Source organism: Magnolia sinica, chromosome 13, assembly GCF_029962835.1.
Source record: "Magnolia sinica isolate HGM2019 chromosome 13, MsV1, whole genome shotgun sequence".
In the NCBI taxonomy this organism is placed as follows: domain Eukaryota; kingdom Viridiplantae; phylum Streptophyta; class Magnoliopsida; order Magnoliales; family Magnoliaceae; genus Magnolia; species Magnolia sinica.
In genome coordinates this window covers 38,260,244-38,277,727 of record NC_080585.1, presented here as the reverse complement: position 1 = coordinate 38,277,727, position 17,484 = coordinate 38,260,244, and the positions used below count along the sequence as shown (strand labels likewise).

The following is a 17,484-nucleotide window of genomic DNA, read 5'->3' as shown; positions in this document are numbered from 1 at the left end:
GCTTTAATATAGTTGATAGCATTCATGAACTTACCGCATATTTCCGCATTACTTTGATATTGTACGCTTAGTGTTTGCCTTGCGCACACACTTACACCACCCTCTAAGCTTTTGTAAGCCTATGCACGACTGTTGCGTGCAGGTGGCCTTGGATCGCAACAGCGCTGAGGCAGGAGCTCACATCAGATCATTTTGGAGTTTTTGATCACCCTATATTTCCCTTTCCGTATTGTACTTAAAGTTTTTGATATATAAGATATGTGGTGATGTTGTTTTGTGACTTGTTTATGCTTATGGTTATGCTCCATTATAAAAAAAAAATCATATTGAAAATCCTCCTTATAGGATTCTAGGATCGGAATCTGGCATGTGAGTGCCGGGATCCGAGAATGGGGTACTATGGAGGCTGTCGGTGCCGGATTCGGCGATCGGAAATTTTGTGAGCCCGTTTTTCGAGTTTGGGGCGTGACATTCCGAGCCTACACCCGCTCATTCCATGACTGCCCCGCTGCCTGCCACCAATCTTCGATACGAAATAAATTGGAGAAGGCGCAGCAAGCTTCCGGTTGAAGGGACAGCAGATAGTGACGAACCCTAGAAAGCTGACCTCCAAGACTTCAGGAGGGAGGTGCGGGAAGAGATCGCTGACATGAAGTAAAGCCATGATATACACTAAACAAGGCCCGATGCAAAAGCATCTCCATTTATAAAAGAGATAATTCAAGCTCGGCTACCAGAACGATTTCGTCTTCCGCAGATTACGCCCTTCACCAGTAAGACCGATCCAACTGAGCACATCGAATCCTTTCGGACATATATGGAGCTGCACGACGCCTCGGACGTTGTAATGTGTCGAGCTTTCTCTCTCACTTTAGCCGACATAGCTTAACTTTGGTTCAAACAGTTGAAACTAAAGTCCATTAGCTCGTTCGCAAAGTTCAGCGATGCTTTCCTCACCAATTTCATTGGTGGAAAGAAAAAGTTGAAGCCACCTGCACACCTGAACGGTTCAAAAAGAGAGAGAGAGAGAGTTGCTAAAAGATTATATCAAACACTTTAACTTCGAGTCGCTCCAAGTCTGAAAACATTCAGACGAAACAACACTCAACTTGATCATGCAAGGCGTTAGAGACAAATCGTTTCTAGCATCCCTGGACAAGAACCCACCTACTACTCTGACTGAATTCATGGCCCGGTCAGATAAGTACGTGGATGCCGAAGAATCTCGGATCATGCGCGAAGCTGCCCAGAACGCAAATGTCCTGGCCAAAGAGTCAGCAATGAAAGAAGTTGACTCGGCTAGTGGAAAGAAGCGTAAAGATGATCGGACACGTGATGAGCATAGGTCGGGTAAATGACCAAACCCCAAGTTTTCAACATATACCCCGCTCAATAAGCCGCATGAGTAGGTTTTTATGGAAATTAAAGGCGAGGGATTCGTCAACTGGCTAGATAGGCTCCGAAGCAATCCGAACTAACGGAGCAAAAACAAGTACTACCATTACCATCGCGATCATGGGCATAATACGAGTGATTGCTACCACTTTAAGAAAGAAATCAAGCGACTCATCCGAGAAGGACGTCTCAGAGAGTACGTCGAAAGAACCGGGACAACGGAAGAACCTTTGGTGAAAATCGACCCACGGAGGAAATCTGGACCATCGTCAGTGGTCCCCGAGGTGGAGGCGACTCAAACAATGCTCAAAAAAATCATGCCAGGAGCATCAGTCGACCCAAGTCCAAAATCTTGATATTAGCTCGGCCTTCGAAAGAAAAGAAAAGGGAGAAACACTACATATCATTCACTGATGAAGACGCTCGGGGCATCCATCATCTGCATGATGACGCATTAGTCGTTACCCTCACGATAGCGAACCCCAAGATATTTCGCATTCTCGTTGACACGGGGTCGTCCGTAGATGTACTGTTCACTCAAGCGTTCAACAAAATGAGTGTCGAACGATCGGCGTTACGGCCAGTTCACAACCCATTAATTGAATTCTCTGGTAGAAGAACACTTCCCGAAGGAGTCATCTCATTGCCACTCACTGCTGGTAACTCTTCCCACCAGGCGACAATAATGATTGACTTCCTGATAGTCGACCAACCATCAATCTACAACGCTATACTCAGCCGACCCTCACTATGCTTTCTCCAAGCTGTGGTATCGATATACCATCTCTCCATAAAATTCCTAACCGAGTAGGGAGTAGGAGTCGTAAAAGGTGACCAACGAGACCCACGGTGCTGCTATGTGATGGCCGTGAAGGTTCCAGCTAAGGTAACAACGATTGAATCGTTGGACCCTCGGGCTAAGATACATGAGCGAGGACAACCGGTAGAAGACCTTATCTCAGTGCCCTTGGTCGAGACAGACGAGTCCAAAACAGTACAGATTGGCTCGTCTCTGCAGTTGCCCCTGAAAGACAAACTGATATCCCTACTCCAACGATACGCTGATGTATTTGCATGGAACCATAAAGATATGCCTGGGATCGATCCCTTGGTGATACTCATCGCCTCAACATCAATCCAACCTACCAACTCATCCGACAGAAGCGACGATCGCTCGGCCCCGAAAGGTATGCCATCATTGAAGAAGAGGTCAGCAAACTCCTCAAGGCTAAATTCATCGAGGAGATATACTATTCGGAATGGGTAGCTAATGTCGTACTCGTTAAAAAAGCCAACGGGAAGTGGCGAGTCTGTATTGATTATACCGATTTAAACAAGACAGCTTCCTTCTTTCAAGGATTGATCTGCTAGTGGATTGCATAGTAAGACACGAGCTTCTTAGTTTTATGGATGCTTATTCTGGATACAATCAAATTGTAATGCATCAATCAGATAAATATAAAACTACCTTTGTCACCGACAAAAAACTTTACTATTACCGTGTGATGCCATTTGATCTAAAGAATGCAGGAGCAACCTACCAACGATTGGTAAACAAAATGTTCGCTCGGCAGATCGGCCGAACCATGGAAGTATACATTGACGACATGCTCGTCAAAAGTATACCCGCGGCCGATCATATTGCCGACCTAGATGAGATGTTTCTCATCCTTCGAAAATACCAGATGAAGTTGAACCTGAGCAAGTGCGCCTTTGGGGTAAGCTTGAGTAAGTTTTTCGGATTCATGGTCAGTCAAAGAGGGATTGAAGCAAATCCGAAAAAAATCAAAGCATTGCTCGACATGGAATCCCCAAAAACGATCAAGGATATACAAAGGCTGACTGGACGAGTAGCCGCATTCAACCGCTTCATCTCCCGAGCTACCGATAAGTGTCTCCTGTTCTTCAAACAACTCAAGGGTCGGCAAACGGTATAGTGGAAGGAAGAGTGTGAAGCAGCGTTCCAGCAGTTGAAGTCATACCTCGGATCTCCACCTGTTTTATCGAAACCTGAGCCTGGGGAAGTTTTACTATTGTACCTAGCGGTTTTCGACGCAGCCGTAAGCTCAGCTTTGATACGTGAACATGAAGGAAAGCAATTGTCAGTTTATTACTTTAGTAAAGCGTTATTACCGGCAGAAACAAGATATTCGCCTTTGGAGAAAGTAGTCCTAGTCCTAGTTGTCTCCTCACGACGACTTCGACCATACTTTTAATCTCACACCATCGTCGTCATGACTGACCTTCTATTGCGTCAGATCCTTCAAAAACTAGAAGCTTTTGGCCGACTGACAAAGCGGGCGATAGAGCTCAGTGAATTCGACATTCAATACAAGCCAATGGTTTGTTAGATTTGTCATCAGTGACAAAGCTAAAAAATAGGTTCCACTAATGATGTGATGGTCCATCTTTAATAATAATGGATGGATAACTTGATATATAGATGAGAATTGTTTTCAACGGTCGAATCTAAGCTAGAATGCACATGAATGTTTACTTAAGCTAGGTTTACATTTATACCAAATTTGATTACACGGTAACACTTGAGTACTGAAATGTACGGGGTGTTACATGACTGCTCCTACATTTCCTCTTCTTGTACACGAGTTTCAGTAGTAGTAGAAGTGTTACAACCTCTTTGGCTCATATAGCATTGGCAAACATATGGTCACAAGGTAATTTTGCATCCCATCAAGAATGCTAAAAATTGTTGGCTTTTTGCATAGCCAACGCACAATAAATATTTATGACAGCCTAGTAATTTGAAGTCCCACCAGCCATGTCAAAAATTGTTGGCTTTCGGTTTATTTTTGGTCATGTGTGGTCTATGCAGGCATACAAGAAGCAATTGTGTAAATTGATTTAAACCAAACAACTTTGACCTCAAGCGCCAAGATATGCAGATATGTCAAATGACTAAGACTTGAAAATATTATATTGATTTTTCTTTATTTTTTTCAATTCTTTATTTTAGCTGTTGTGGTAGTTGAACTATTGCAGCGTTTAATATGATTATAGTTGGTTCATTCTTTTAGCCATATCTCTTCTTTCTTTATCCACAGCTTTCCATCTTTAAACTTTTCAGCCGTGCCCCGTCAGTGCACCGTTATTCAGAAAAAATGCTCGAAATATCCTCACAGTACCTGCATTGACAGGTGTCATTTTGATCAGTTATTTTTAAGATCGGCCATTGATAGGGTACAACACTTCTAATGGTGCCTGGCTGAATGGATGGTAGATATTTTCGGGGATAGTGTGGCCTCAGATGTGGACTCGATGACATTACTTGAGCTTGAGCATGTGGGTCTAAGGTAGGAGAGGAGCGGGCCACCCAAAAGGGAACGCAACTTCGGTAGAACCCTGACTGTGGGGCCCACCATGATATATGTTTCTTATATCCATTCCGTCCTTTCGTTTTGCCAGATTATTTTAGGATGCAAACCCAAAAGTGCAGCGGATCCAAACCTCAGGTGGACCACACCACTGGAAACAGTGGTGATTGAACAGCCGCTACTAAAAACTTCTTGGGGGGCCACCCGAATGTTTCTTTGCCATCAAACCTGTTGATAAGATCAAAAATACCTGCTTAAAAGGACCATACAAATATCAGCTTGATCCAAAACTTTTGTGGCCCTCAATAAGCTTTTACTGGTGGGCGTTCAATCACCACGTTTTCCTGTTGTGTGGTCCACTTGATATTTTGATCTGCTGCAATTTTGATTTCATACGCCAAAGTGATCTGTAGAAACGGATGGACGGCGTGGATATAATACACACATCACGGTGGGCCCCACAGTCAGGGATCTACTAAGACGCGCCCCCCAAAAGGGTGACCTGCCCGATACACGGTCCCCATGCTCATGACCAGTACCGTTCAGAGTATGGGCAGCGGATTACGTGTTACTCGGGTAACACTCCAGCGTGTGTTTTCCTAACGGTGGGGCCCATATTTACATATGTGTTATATATCCACTCCGTCCATCCGTTTTTCTAAAACACTCTAAGATATGATCCGAAAAAATAAAGCATATCCAAGTATCAGGTGGACCACACCACATGAAACAGTGGTGATTGACAATTAAAAGCATTTTGTGGACCAATATTTTCTTTTCCATCAAGCTGATACTTTTTTTTTTCCCTTCATCCATGTTTGGGTGACCTTATGAACAGGTTAGATGGAAAATTAACATTATCTTAGGCCTTAGGAAGTTTTGAATGGTAGGAATTCAATGACCATCGTTTCCTATGGTGTGGCCCACTTGGGATTTAGATATACTTTATTTTTTGTTTCATTCCATAAAATGAGCTATAAAAACTTTTGGATGGTGTGGATATACAACATATACGTTAAGATGGGCCTCACGGTCATGGAATCACCCACTGGGGTTACCCGGGTAAGACCTTATCCGCTCCCAACATAAAAAATGGACCGCGGTACAAAAGTTGAATTGATTCGGCACCATCCAAACGTGCTATACACAAACAAACAGTCCTGCAATAGGTAATCGGGGCAGTCGATTTGGTGGGCCACTATGTAGATGGGCCATAGCCCTGAAGCCAAGGTGATCCAGCGGTGTCAGCGTCCTACCAGTGGCTTGGCAGAGGTACGGCTAATTGAAAATTTAGCAACAATCCAAGGTTCGGATCAAAAATTTATAGAACTGTGCGTGGTTCACCAAAAATAGCATTTCTAAATCCAAGATCACATGTTTATCCATTTTCGGGCCATCCACCCAATGGTAAGGATCATCTTATCTGTGGGATCAAGCTAAGGTCCACTCAATCGCAGTTGGCCCCATCAACGGTTTGGAATGGTTTAATCTTGATTTTATTTTAACCTTTGAAACATGACCGTAGATTCATGACTGACTATGAAGGGACTGTTTGGCACCATGTATTGAAGTGTTATAATATAATGGGTATTTTTTTTTTTACCGTAGTCGCGACCTTCCATCCACTGTTCTTTTTTCGATCCGAACAAAAACTACCTTACCAATCTAGACTTTTACCTATTCAGACAACCCAATAAAAATGAAAATAATCATACTTTTTCAGTTGCTTTTACCTGAAAATCAGGAATATTTTTATCCAAAACCCTCTTTCCATACTTAAAAAATCCACATTCGTAATATAAGTCTTCGACCGTTCAGGAATAAAAATAAAAATAAAAAGCATAAAAAGTAAGCGTTTACCGTACTAATTTTTTCTAATACAACCTAAAAAGCTGTTCAACATGAATTGGGAGGTACGTGGAATTTCAAATACTAGGTATTATTATGTTTTATAATCTCACTTTTATTATGATTTAAAATAATCTTCCTTACTCATTTTCCAACATAGGAGAGTTGCGCATGCAACAAAAATGTCGCTAGACTATTAAGTTGATGTCAACATAGCACTTTAATAATTCAAAACAATCAAAATACAGACTAATTACTAAAATTACAATACTAAAATGATCTAAACAATCCAGATATTGGCCTACGATCAACAATTAAAATATGTTGGATGGTCACCTATTTGTAATCTTATTCTTGTGGCCCACATGAAATTTGGAATTTCATCATTTTTGTCTAAGTTTATATTTTAATAGGTTTATTACAATAATTCTATCAAGCATTACCCTATGTACATTAATTAGAGATTTTAAATTCACCTAGTAATCAAATTTAAACTTATATAAATATATTATAGAATTTAAATGCGTTTCTATATTTAAAATCCAATGCATTTCTATTCTTGTGGGTCGTGGCACACACAAGACTTGAATTTCATTATTTTTGTTTTAAGTATATATTTCAATGAAGTTATCACAATTATTCTATTAAATATCACACATATATACTAATTAAAAATTTTATATTGACTTAATAATCAAATTTAAACTCATATAAATATATTATAGAAACTTAAATACATTTCTATTTTTAGAATCTAATGCAGTCCCATTATAGGCTGTCAAATACAACTTAAGATTCGAAATTACTTTAATATGAAATCGAATTGAATCATAAGTATTCGAAATTCAAGCTTATAAAAGATGTTAGTTTTGATCATTGAATTATAAAACCACCGTAGATCCAAGATGGAATCTGTTTTATAAGTTTCTTTGCCAATATAAAATGATAGCCCACTTGATGATTTGACTAGTCCAATGGGCTATGCTACACCGGTCATAGATTTCAATCCAGCCCCGTTTCTCAGGTCAAGTTCAAGGTCCAGTTCCTATCTCTAATGAACTAAAACAGCTTACAAACTTTCAAATGAAAAGAGGGTGAAAAGAGGGCGAGCTACAAATTTAGGTGCTACGGTAGGATACTGAAAATTTATAATTGCTCGACAACATACCATTAATGCCTCCACAAACCATATTCATTGGGTAGAGGTATATATGATATGCAATTACTACATTACCCCCTATATGTTTTATCCTTTGAAAAAGTTATAAAGTTAAAATTGTAGGGCTTTATGACATGTGTGCGAGATCCACTCCATCTAACATATGCACCCAACCATAATAATCAATAAACTAAATATCCAACCCCATAGAATCATCAAATGGCCTACATCATGAATTTAAATATTTTATGATGTCATGTAAGCACAATGTCAGCGCCACAATTCTGGAGAATACGTAGTAGGGCAATTTGGTAATTTCCTTTTATTTATACTTAAAAAGTTAAATTCTTCGATCTCCTAAAAAATTCGCATATTCGGTGGATCGAAGACGCGACACTGGGGTCCATCTTTTCAATTTCCTGAGCAAGAGTCAGTATCCGGCCACGTCCGAAGGTAAAAGCGGACCGTTTCCCAACGTTGGGGGGCCTCTCATCAACACGTGGACGGTTGTAAAAGCCACTTCCCTTTCATTGACTGGAGATGATACGGTAGAAGCCGTACAAAATGTCTTCTGTGGTAGAGCCATCTATAATAACAAATGCCGCAAAATGATGGATCAATCCAGACCGTCCATATATTGACTTCCATCAACATAATCCATATTTCAAAAATCAATCCTATTAAAAAGAAGATTTCATTAATTCAGTCTACGTTTCCAATGCAAACCGTCAATCTAAATAATCAAATCGTTAGGATCGTCAGATACATGAGTCATTTATGAAAAAATGGAGGATCTTACTCAATGAACGGTTCCGATTGATAAATCATTCTGTCATGTATACTGAAGAGAGATGGATCTACCATAATCCTATCCTACCGAATCTACGCTGTCCAATCCCTTTATTGCCTCGCGGGGTAACTGGAAACGAGGTTTGCTCAAATGCATCCCAACCTATTAAAATATGATACATCGGCGAACTAGAACCGTTGGATCTAGTGAACTGTCAATGATCCAGGCCGTTGGACTGACAAAATACAACACTCAATGCGGTTTTCTGAAAATTTATCAACATTAGAAATCATAGACGTCTCATTTGACGGTCCATATTTCATTAGAAAAAATTAGAGAATAAAATGCCTAGTTATTCTAACCAGAGAGTTACTTTAACAATTATCATCCATACATGTTAGGAAAAATCTGATAAACGGTTTAGATCAGAAAACATGTCCCCAATCCAACGGATATAAATGCGATTCATTGCATTGGATTACGTGGGGATGTATAGTAGAAAAACAACAATGCTGACTCAGCGGGGGAACGGATAAACGTTTCCGAATTATTGGAAGAAAAAGGATATATGCAACAACTCCCTGTACACGTGTCGAAATCTTAACCGGTAAACGAACCGTGAAGGTGACAGGGATGATGGATATGGCACCATCTGACCGCGATGCATCGTCGCCGCATAAGGTCGGTTGGTTCCATCAACCTTCCTCATTTCCCTATAAATAGATGTATGTGTCTCAACCACGTTATAACGCCAACCCTTTCACACCCCTCGTTTCCTTTGTGATTCCCATTTTAGTCTTTGATCTTTTCTTCCTTGTTTTTAGAGGAAAATTCTTCTCCTCTTCTTTCTTTCTTCATTAACTCTCTGTTTCTTTTGTAAGACTTCAGAAAGAGAAAATCATGTGTGGAATACTTGCAGTTTTGGGCTGCTCAGATGACTCGCAATCGAAACGAGTTCGAGTTCTTGAACTTTCGCGCAGGCAATTTTCCAATTCTTTTATTTTTTTCCATTTTTTTTATTAAGATTAGTGAAACCCATATAAGAAGATAGAGATGAAGATTTATATACTATGTTTGTGCTTGATTTGATTTAAATTCGGAGTGTTTGTGATTTAAAATTAAGTTTGAATGAGTTAATGAAGGCACATTTCTTTTAGGAATGACTTGGACTTCTGAGTTCAAGAAATTCGAATCATTTTTAACAAAAATAAAAGTAACTTGCGATTTGAAGTATGAAAGGAACTTGAATCTATTGTTAATAATAGAAAATAAAGAAGAAAGTGATTCATATTTCATACGATTATATTAATTAATTGTGGTTGGCTCCTTAATAGTATCTTGACATGGTTTATGAGAAAATCTATGGCAATCTTTTATATTAATTAAAAACTTATATTTTAGGTGGTGGCCAAAAAGAGTTTTAACAAATGTTTTATATGGTAATTTTGTGCTATTCCTTGCTTGTTTTAAAAAAATCCAACCAATTTTAAATAGTAGAAATTCATCAAATCAACATATGAAACTTACCAGGGTTTTAAATTTTTTAATCTTTCTTTCTTTTGGGTTGGAATCATGTACTATTGGAACCCTCAAGATAAATGGCCCATATATCAAATCAACACGTGTGAGAAGATCATGACAATATTAATGAGTTTGAATTTTTGAGTTGGTCAATCTATTTTATTTGCTTCTCTTCTTTTATATCTTTTGTTTTAAGAGCTAGTTGGTCTGGTGGGGTGGCCTTTTTTTTGTTTTTTTAATCATTGCCATCCAATCTAAGACCCGTAGAACGAACGGTTGGCAATATCTGGCCAAAGTTCTGCTTGATCTTAGCCTTATATGTGTAAATGTTATTAATTGGATGGTTAGGATCATCTGATTAGTCACATCATCACCTACCAAGTGTCACCATAACTGATTTTAAAGCCCCGATCGATGTTTGGACGGTCCAATTCATCCAAATCCGTTGTAAGCCTCACCGTGCATGTTTGTCTATTTTTTATAAATGTACAACATTTTCTTTTATTTTATTTGTTTTATTTTGTGTTATTTAATCCTGACATAGGCTAAATGGCTTTCATTTTCTTCGGGATTTATGTACGCTTGTCGTTATTATCCCAACCGTACACGTGTCTCATATGGGCAACGCATGGTCCCTGTTCATCGACGATACGATCGTAAATGACTTATCTTTTGTAGTACATCTCTGTCAACTGATTGTGATTGAATGTGACCCATCACTTAATTTCTCTGTCTTCACTAGCTATTTGATGCTCCGTACGCGAGTTATTGTTGATACACATGCACGCAGAAAAGGAAAACCGTTCAATTGGTGGGCCCCAACGTGGATGGTACATAGCGTTAGTTTGGCATTATTAAAAGACTCACCTCTGATTTTTGTCTTTGATGGTTCAACTCTCTGCTACAGATCCGACCATTAGACCCGACCCACATATGCGATTTTTGAGCTAGGAAACCTCTTTGGTAGGGCCCACCTGATGAAAAGTTAGGATGTCTCAGATGTCTACGTTTAACGGTCTGGATCAATCCATCCCATGAAAGGAAACCTCACCAACTTTCTTTTGTTTTATGTCAAATCGTCGGAGGAATATAAACAATATTACTAGAAATGTTTATGGCAATCGCGCGAGTGTGATTTTAAGTTTACTCGTCTCACACGTGGAGGTGCGCAAACATGTATTATATCCGATCCGTTCATCAGGCCATCTTCTCTGACTAGATTACATATCTCAAAAATTAGAGCCATCTGATTATCAAATGACCCAGATATGGAGATCAAATTCACGCCGTTAGTCGATTTCTCATAACCATGTTGCTTGTTTTCTACTTGTATTTTTTTTTTTTTTAAAAAAAAAAAAAAAAAACAATGGTATCACGGTTGTCCCAAGATGCTATCATTCATCTTAGCCGTGCGTTTTGGTGGGTAGGACGCCACAAATAATTTTGATTGGGGAAGTACGATGTGGCCCACCTAAAATTTGACAATTACTAGGCTTTCAACGGTTGGGATGCAACTGGGACTAGTCCCTTCGGGTTGAGGGTTAACCGGAGCCCGACCCAAGACGGTGCGGCCCGGCCTTAGCCAAGACGGTGCATCCCTCACCGTGGGGCCCACCTTGATCTATGTATTCCATATCCACACCATCTATCCGTTTTTTCAGATCATTTTAGGGCATGAGCCCAAAAATGAAGCAGATCCAATTCTTAGGTGGACCACACCGTAGGAAACAGTGGTGAGCGTCCATTAATGGGCCACAAGTTTTGGATCAAACTGATATTTGTTTTTTTTACCCCATCATCCAGTTTTTTGTGACCTATGGATGGATCATAAACATTACAGTAGGCCCTAGGAAGTTTTTAATGGCAGGGCGTTCAGTCACCACTGTTTCCTATAGTATGGTCCACCTGTGGATATTCATTTTTTTGAATCATGCCCTAAAATGATCTAAAAAAATAGATGATCTAAAAAAATAGATGGACGGTGTGGATATAGAATAAATACATCAAGGTGAGCCCCACAATAAGGGTCGCATCTAATTCTTATCAATAGAGGTATTTGGCTCCCTTATCTTCCATGTTCATTATTCTAATATGTGGACAGTTCATATGAGAATATACAACAACTTTTATAATAGATTTTCTTTTGTACTTTTTTATTTTCTTAATACAAGATTATTTGAATGAAATTTTTTATATATGGCAGATTAAGGCACCGTGGGCCTGATTGGAGTGGGATCTACCAACACGGCGACTTCTATTTGGCGCATCAACGGCTGGCGATCATCGATCCCGCCTCCGGAGATCAGCCCCTTTTTAATGAAGACAATTCCATCGTCGTAACGGTAAAAAATAAATTAAAATTAACCACATAACTACCATTTTACAATTATTACGTGGTCTTATGTGAGACTATTTCTATATGGTCTTATTATAGTTCTAAAACTTTCTGACTTGGCTCGAAACTCGGTGAGCTGTCTCAGCTCAATTTTACGCCATCTTCAGGAAGATTGGTGCTAGGGCGTGACTCAATCTTGGCTTAGAGACACTCATCAATGGCTCGGTCGAAGATCTATTATTAAGAAAATCTCACTGAAGATAAAAATATTTATTATAAATTTAATAATTTAAATGTATATTTATATAACAAATTCCTTGAGGATTTTATTATTTTTGTAATAATATCATTTAGTGTATTTTTCATTATATTTTCAGTTAGGGACTTAAAGTGTGAGAATTGAATTCCAGTTGGAATTAATTCATTTTATGCAAAAGACCCAATTTTGAATTCTTGGGCAGACGATGATTTATGAATTCTAGGCTTCTCAATTCCAATCCAACGGGCATATTTTTTGAGTTGCTTATCAATTTGATGTAGAGCGGGCCGCGGACAGTTTCATGGCCAAAATGGATCAAAAAAGGCCCGGTCGACAACAGAAGTGATATAGACCATCGAAGCTTAAATCGGGCGTATCTTGCAATCTGGAATGAGTTATCTGACGTAAAATATATGATTTTGGGATAGAACGAGCTACAGAAGCCAACCAACCCGCTACGCCGGGTTGCGCAGCCCGAAATTGCAAAAAACTCTTAGATCAACGGTCGTTTCTCTGTTTTAATTTCGTTTTTATTATAAATAGTGAGTTTTAGTTTGATTATAACTTTTCATCCGCCAAGCTTTAGGAGTTGCGCCCAACGTGAAAAGAGCTTAGAATAATTAGGAGAATGGTTTGGTGAAGCCAAATAGGACACTTACTATTTTTGGCCGAAAACCTTGCGCACTAGTAGACATCACGACCGTCTATAAATAGTAAGTTTACTATTTATAGTAAGTCGAGGATTCTAGGAGTTTGAGTTTTAGTTTGATTTTAATTTCTTTCCCATTACTTGTAATTTAAATGTGGTTGAATGTCATTTATGATCAATTAATTCAATTTCAAGAATTTCTTAGAATTTATTCTATTTTCTGCTTTCTTTCTTGTGATATCTGTGTGAATCGTTTCGGAGTAGTTATCCTCATCACGTTCATCCCTGCGTCACAATTCCAGACCCATTTCACAACATCCAAACACATTTCTAAATTCCTTACCTGTTTCCAATAATTAAATTTCATGTTGCCAAACATGACTAAAAGAATCCAATTTTCAGGAATTCCAATCCTTGAAATTGAATTCTTAAGTAATTCCAAATTTCCAGGTTGCCAAACGACACCTTATAGTTAATCGTGATCTATAAGTCTTTCTTTTCTTCTGAGTAATCGATGTGTGTGTGTTCTTCTTCTTTTCTTATTTATTTATTTTAATTTTTATTTATTTTTTATAAAGTTTTATTTCTTGAAATGATAGACTAATATAAATCGGTGCCTGAAATAGGTGAATGGAGAGATTTACAACCATGAAGAACTTAGGAAACGCTTGCCCAATCATGAATTCCGAACGGGTAGTGATTGTGATGTTATAGCCCATCTGGTGAGTGTTTTCTTCTTTTTTTCTTCCAAAAAATTTATTAGTTTTGAACTAGGAAAAGTATCCATATAATATATTATTTAATGCTACAATTTAATAAGGGCCTGTTTGGATGCACAATAAAATTCGATTCAAGTTGACAATCTATGTAAGTAGAAATAACTAGATTGTGATCTCCTCACATAGCAATCAAATTCCTCATTATGAATGCTAGGAAAGATCACCATTGTCGAGATTTTCATCATTTCCCATTTGATTAAACTGAGTGTTTTCGATCGGATTCACTTGGGCATCCAAAAACAGCCGAAGGTTGTATCCGTGTCGTCTAAGGTTGAAGAATTTTGGTTTTTTTTTTTCATTGATTAATTGGTTTTCCTTTGGTAGTATGAGGAATATGGGGAGGATTTCGTGGACATGTTGGACGGGATGTTTTCTTTCGTTTTGTTAGACACTCGCGATAACAGCTTCTTTGTTGCTCGAGATGCAATTGGGATCACATCCCTCTACATCGGTTGGGGACTTGATGGTAAGCTATGATCTCAATCATCCATCTTAGTTACATTTTAATTGTTCTACTCAATCTCCAATCACAATAAGCCCCATCGTTGCATTTTTTTAAATGTTTCCAAGTTATTAATAAATGGGTTTTTTTTTTTTTTTTTTCCTTTTAGGATCTATTTGGATTTCATCAGAAATGAAAGGATTGAACGACGATTGTGAGCATTTCGAGTACTTTCCTCCTGGTCATCTGTACTCAAGTAAAGAAGGTAATTGCTTCATGTCCATTAAGATTTCGGGCCATTGATTTTGATTGATCACAAAGCTGTGTTTGATGAAAATTGATTTTCTTTGAAATGACTAAAGGTGGATTTCGGAGGTGGTATAATCCGACATGGTATTCAGAGGTCATTCCATCAACTCCATACGATCCTCTAGTTTTGAGAAAGGCATTTGAAGATGTAAGCTACTGAATTTTACCTCCTACACATTGGATGAAAATGTCATTGGGCTACTTAGTGTAAGCATGGATATTTGCTTAGATGCAATTCTCGAATTTCAATGTTTCTTTCGAATGTTACAGGCCGTGATTAAGAGGCTAATGACAGACGTACCCTTTGGTGTGTTGCTGTCTGGAGGGCTTGATTCGTCATTGGTTGCCTCTGTAACTGCACGTCATTTGGCAGGGACCAAAGCTGCCAAGCAATGGGGAGCACAACTCCATTCCTTCTGTGTTGGGCTTGAGGTTGCTTCTCAATCATACTTTCTTTGTAAAATCTTAAAATTCCAATGAAATGAGCTAACCACCATAATCTTTTCACTTGCTGCTCAGGGTTCACCCGATTTGAAGGCTGCGAGGGAGGTTGCAGATTATCTTGGGACTGTTCACCACGAGTTCCATTTCACTGTCCAGGTAACAGAACTAGAAATGCATTGAAGTCCATGGAATTCTTAAAATGTTGATATTGAAAATTAATAGTTTTTTGGGTATGGTTATTGGCAGGATGGTATTGATGCCATTGAAGATGTTATCTACCATATCGAAACGTATGATGTGACTACAATCAGGGCAAGCACACCCATGTTTCTTATGTCCCGTAAGATCAAATCCTTGGGAGTAAAGATGGTTCTCTCAGGTGAAGGCTCAGATGAGGTCTTTGGAGGGTACCTGTATTTTCATAAGGCGCCCAACAAGGAAGAGTTCCACCGCGAGACATGTCATAAGGTATATATTCGCAAACATTGAAGTGAGAGAAGATAACCAAAGTTATTGGTAGTAATATTATAAATGAGAAAAACATCCCCCAAATTCCAATTTTGATATTTCAACTTCGCCTTGAAAGTGGCCTAGTTGCAATTTAGATGTCCTTAATGCGAATTCTAAAGAAATTATGATCAATTCAATTCAGTAGTGCATCCAAATGCACTGTAAACTAGAGAATTCAATTACAAAATTTCTAAATTAGATGTGATTGATGGTAAACGAGAATAATTGTTGTTCGGATGATGTGATTTGGCACTGAACAGAACAATCTCTCTCTCTCTCTCTCTCTCTCTCTCTCTCTCTCTCTTGCTACATTGATGTAATATCAATGGTGCCATTGTCTTGCAGATAAAGGCCCTTCACCAGTATGATTGCTTGAGAGCCAACAAAGCAACATCTGCATGGGGTTTGGAAGCTCGTGTACCGTTTCTAGACAAAGAGTTCATAAAAGTTGCAATGGATATTGATCCTGAATGGAAGATGGTACTACATTATCATTGTCTATCTTTAGAAATTCCATTGGTAGACATTGACATGCTTTTGAATTTTTGTAGATTTGTTTTCTCTGAGTATATGTAATTTGTATCAGATAAAACCCGATCTCCAACGGATTGAGAAGTGGGTATTGAGGAAGGCTTTTGATGATGAGGAAAATCCTTATCTACCGAAGGTCTAGTAACAATAAACAGATTTCTTCTTTGTATCAGATAGAACATTAGGAAGAATGATCAGCTTATCTGAACTGAAAAGACTCCTTTTCTTTGATGCAGCATATCTTGTATAGGCAGAAAGAGCAGTTTAGTGATGGTGTTGGCTACAGTTGGATTGATGGGTTGAAGGCCCACGCGGCTGAACACGTATCTATCTTTCTCCATCTCTATTCTCCATCTGTATATCGATTAATACATCCATCTCTTAATGTTTTTCTCTCTCTTATTTCAGGTGACGGATAAAATGATGCTTAATGCACAACACATCTTCCCACACAATACTCCCACTTCGAAAGAAGGATACTACTATAGAATGATCTTCGAAAGGTTCTTCCCACAGGTAATTTGAGAAAATTAACAACAACCAGTTACATACATCTTCGTGGGTGCATTTGATTGCACCAATATCATGATATTTCATGACTAATCCATCTAATTGTTTTAAATATCATGATATTTGATGCAACCAAACACACCATACTGCTGTTTCTTTTTAAAAAATATATAATAAATTCTATTTAATTTGCTTATGCAGAATTCGGCAAGGTTGTCAGTCCCTGGTGGTGCGAGCGTGGCTTGCAGCACAGCCAAGGCTCTCGAGTGGGACACCGAGTGGTCGAACAACCCTGACCCGTCAGGCAGGGCAGCCTTGGGCGTCCATGTCTCGGCCTATGATCCCTTATCTGCTCCGATTGCTATTGAGAAGGCCCCACCTAAGATTATTAATAAGAAGCCGAGGATTGTTGAAGTGTCCACCCCGAGCCTCACAATCAGGAGCTAATATCTACTATTTAGTATATATTGCAATGCAGTTGAAAGTAAAGAGTCTTATGCAGTAGTTGTGTAATTGGGTATTTAATTGTTCCGAAGTCAATGTTGAAAGCTATCGTTAAATGTTGATGTATGATTGTAATGTATTAGTATGGATATGAATGGTAATTCGCATGGCTGTATTTGAAAATTCTATGTATTTTGAATCAATTAGCAGGCATATGAGTGATTTTG

At 38.7% G+C, this 17,484-nt stretch overlaps 1 protein-coding gene across 1 annotated transcript; it reads left to right on the top strand.

Annotated features, from left to right (window-relative positions):
• The first annotated feature begins 9,307 nt into the window (after positions 1 to 9,307).
• LOC131223616 (asparagine synthetase [glutamine-hydrolyzing]) lies at positions 9,308 to 17,470 on the top strand. Its single transcript, XM_058219065.1, has 14 exons — positions 9,308 to 9,504; positions 12,249 to 12,387; positions 13,915 to 14,010; positions 14,392 to 14,533; positions 14,679 to 14,774; positions 14,872 to 14,966; positions 15,089 to 15,250; positions 15,338 to 15,418; positions 15,509 to 15,730; positions 16,118 to 16,252; positions 16,359 to 16,439; positions 16,540 to 16,626; positions 16,712 to 16,819; positions 17,015 to 17,470. Exons 1-14 carry the CDS (start codon positions 9,425 to 9,427, stop codon positions 17,258 to 17,260), a joined length of 1,770 nt encoding a protein of 589 aa, XP_058075048.1. The 5' UTR covers positions 9,308 to 9,424; the 3' UTR covers positions 17,261 to 17,470.
• The last annotated feature ends 14 nt before the right edge of the window (positions 17,471 to 17,484 follow it).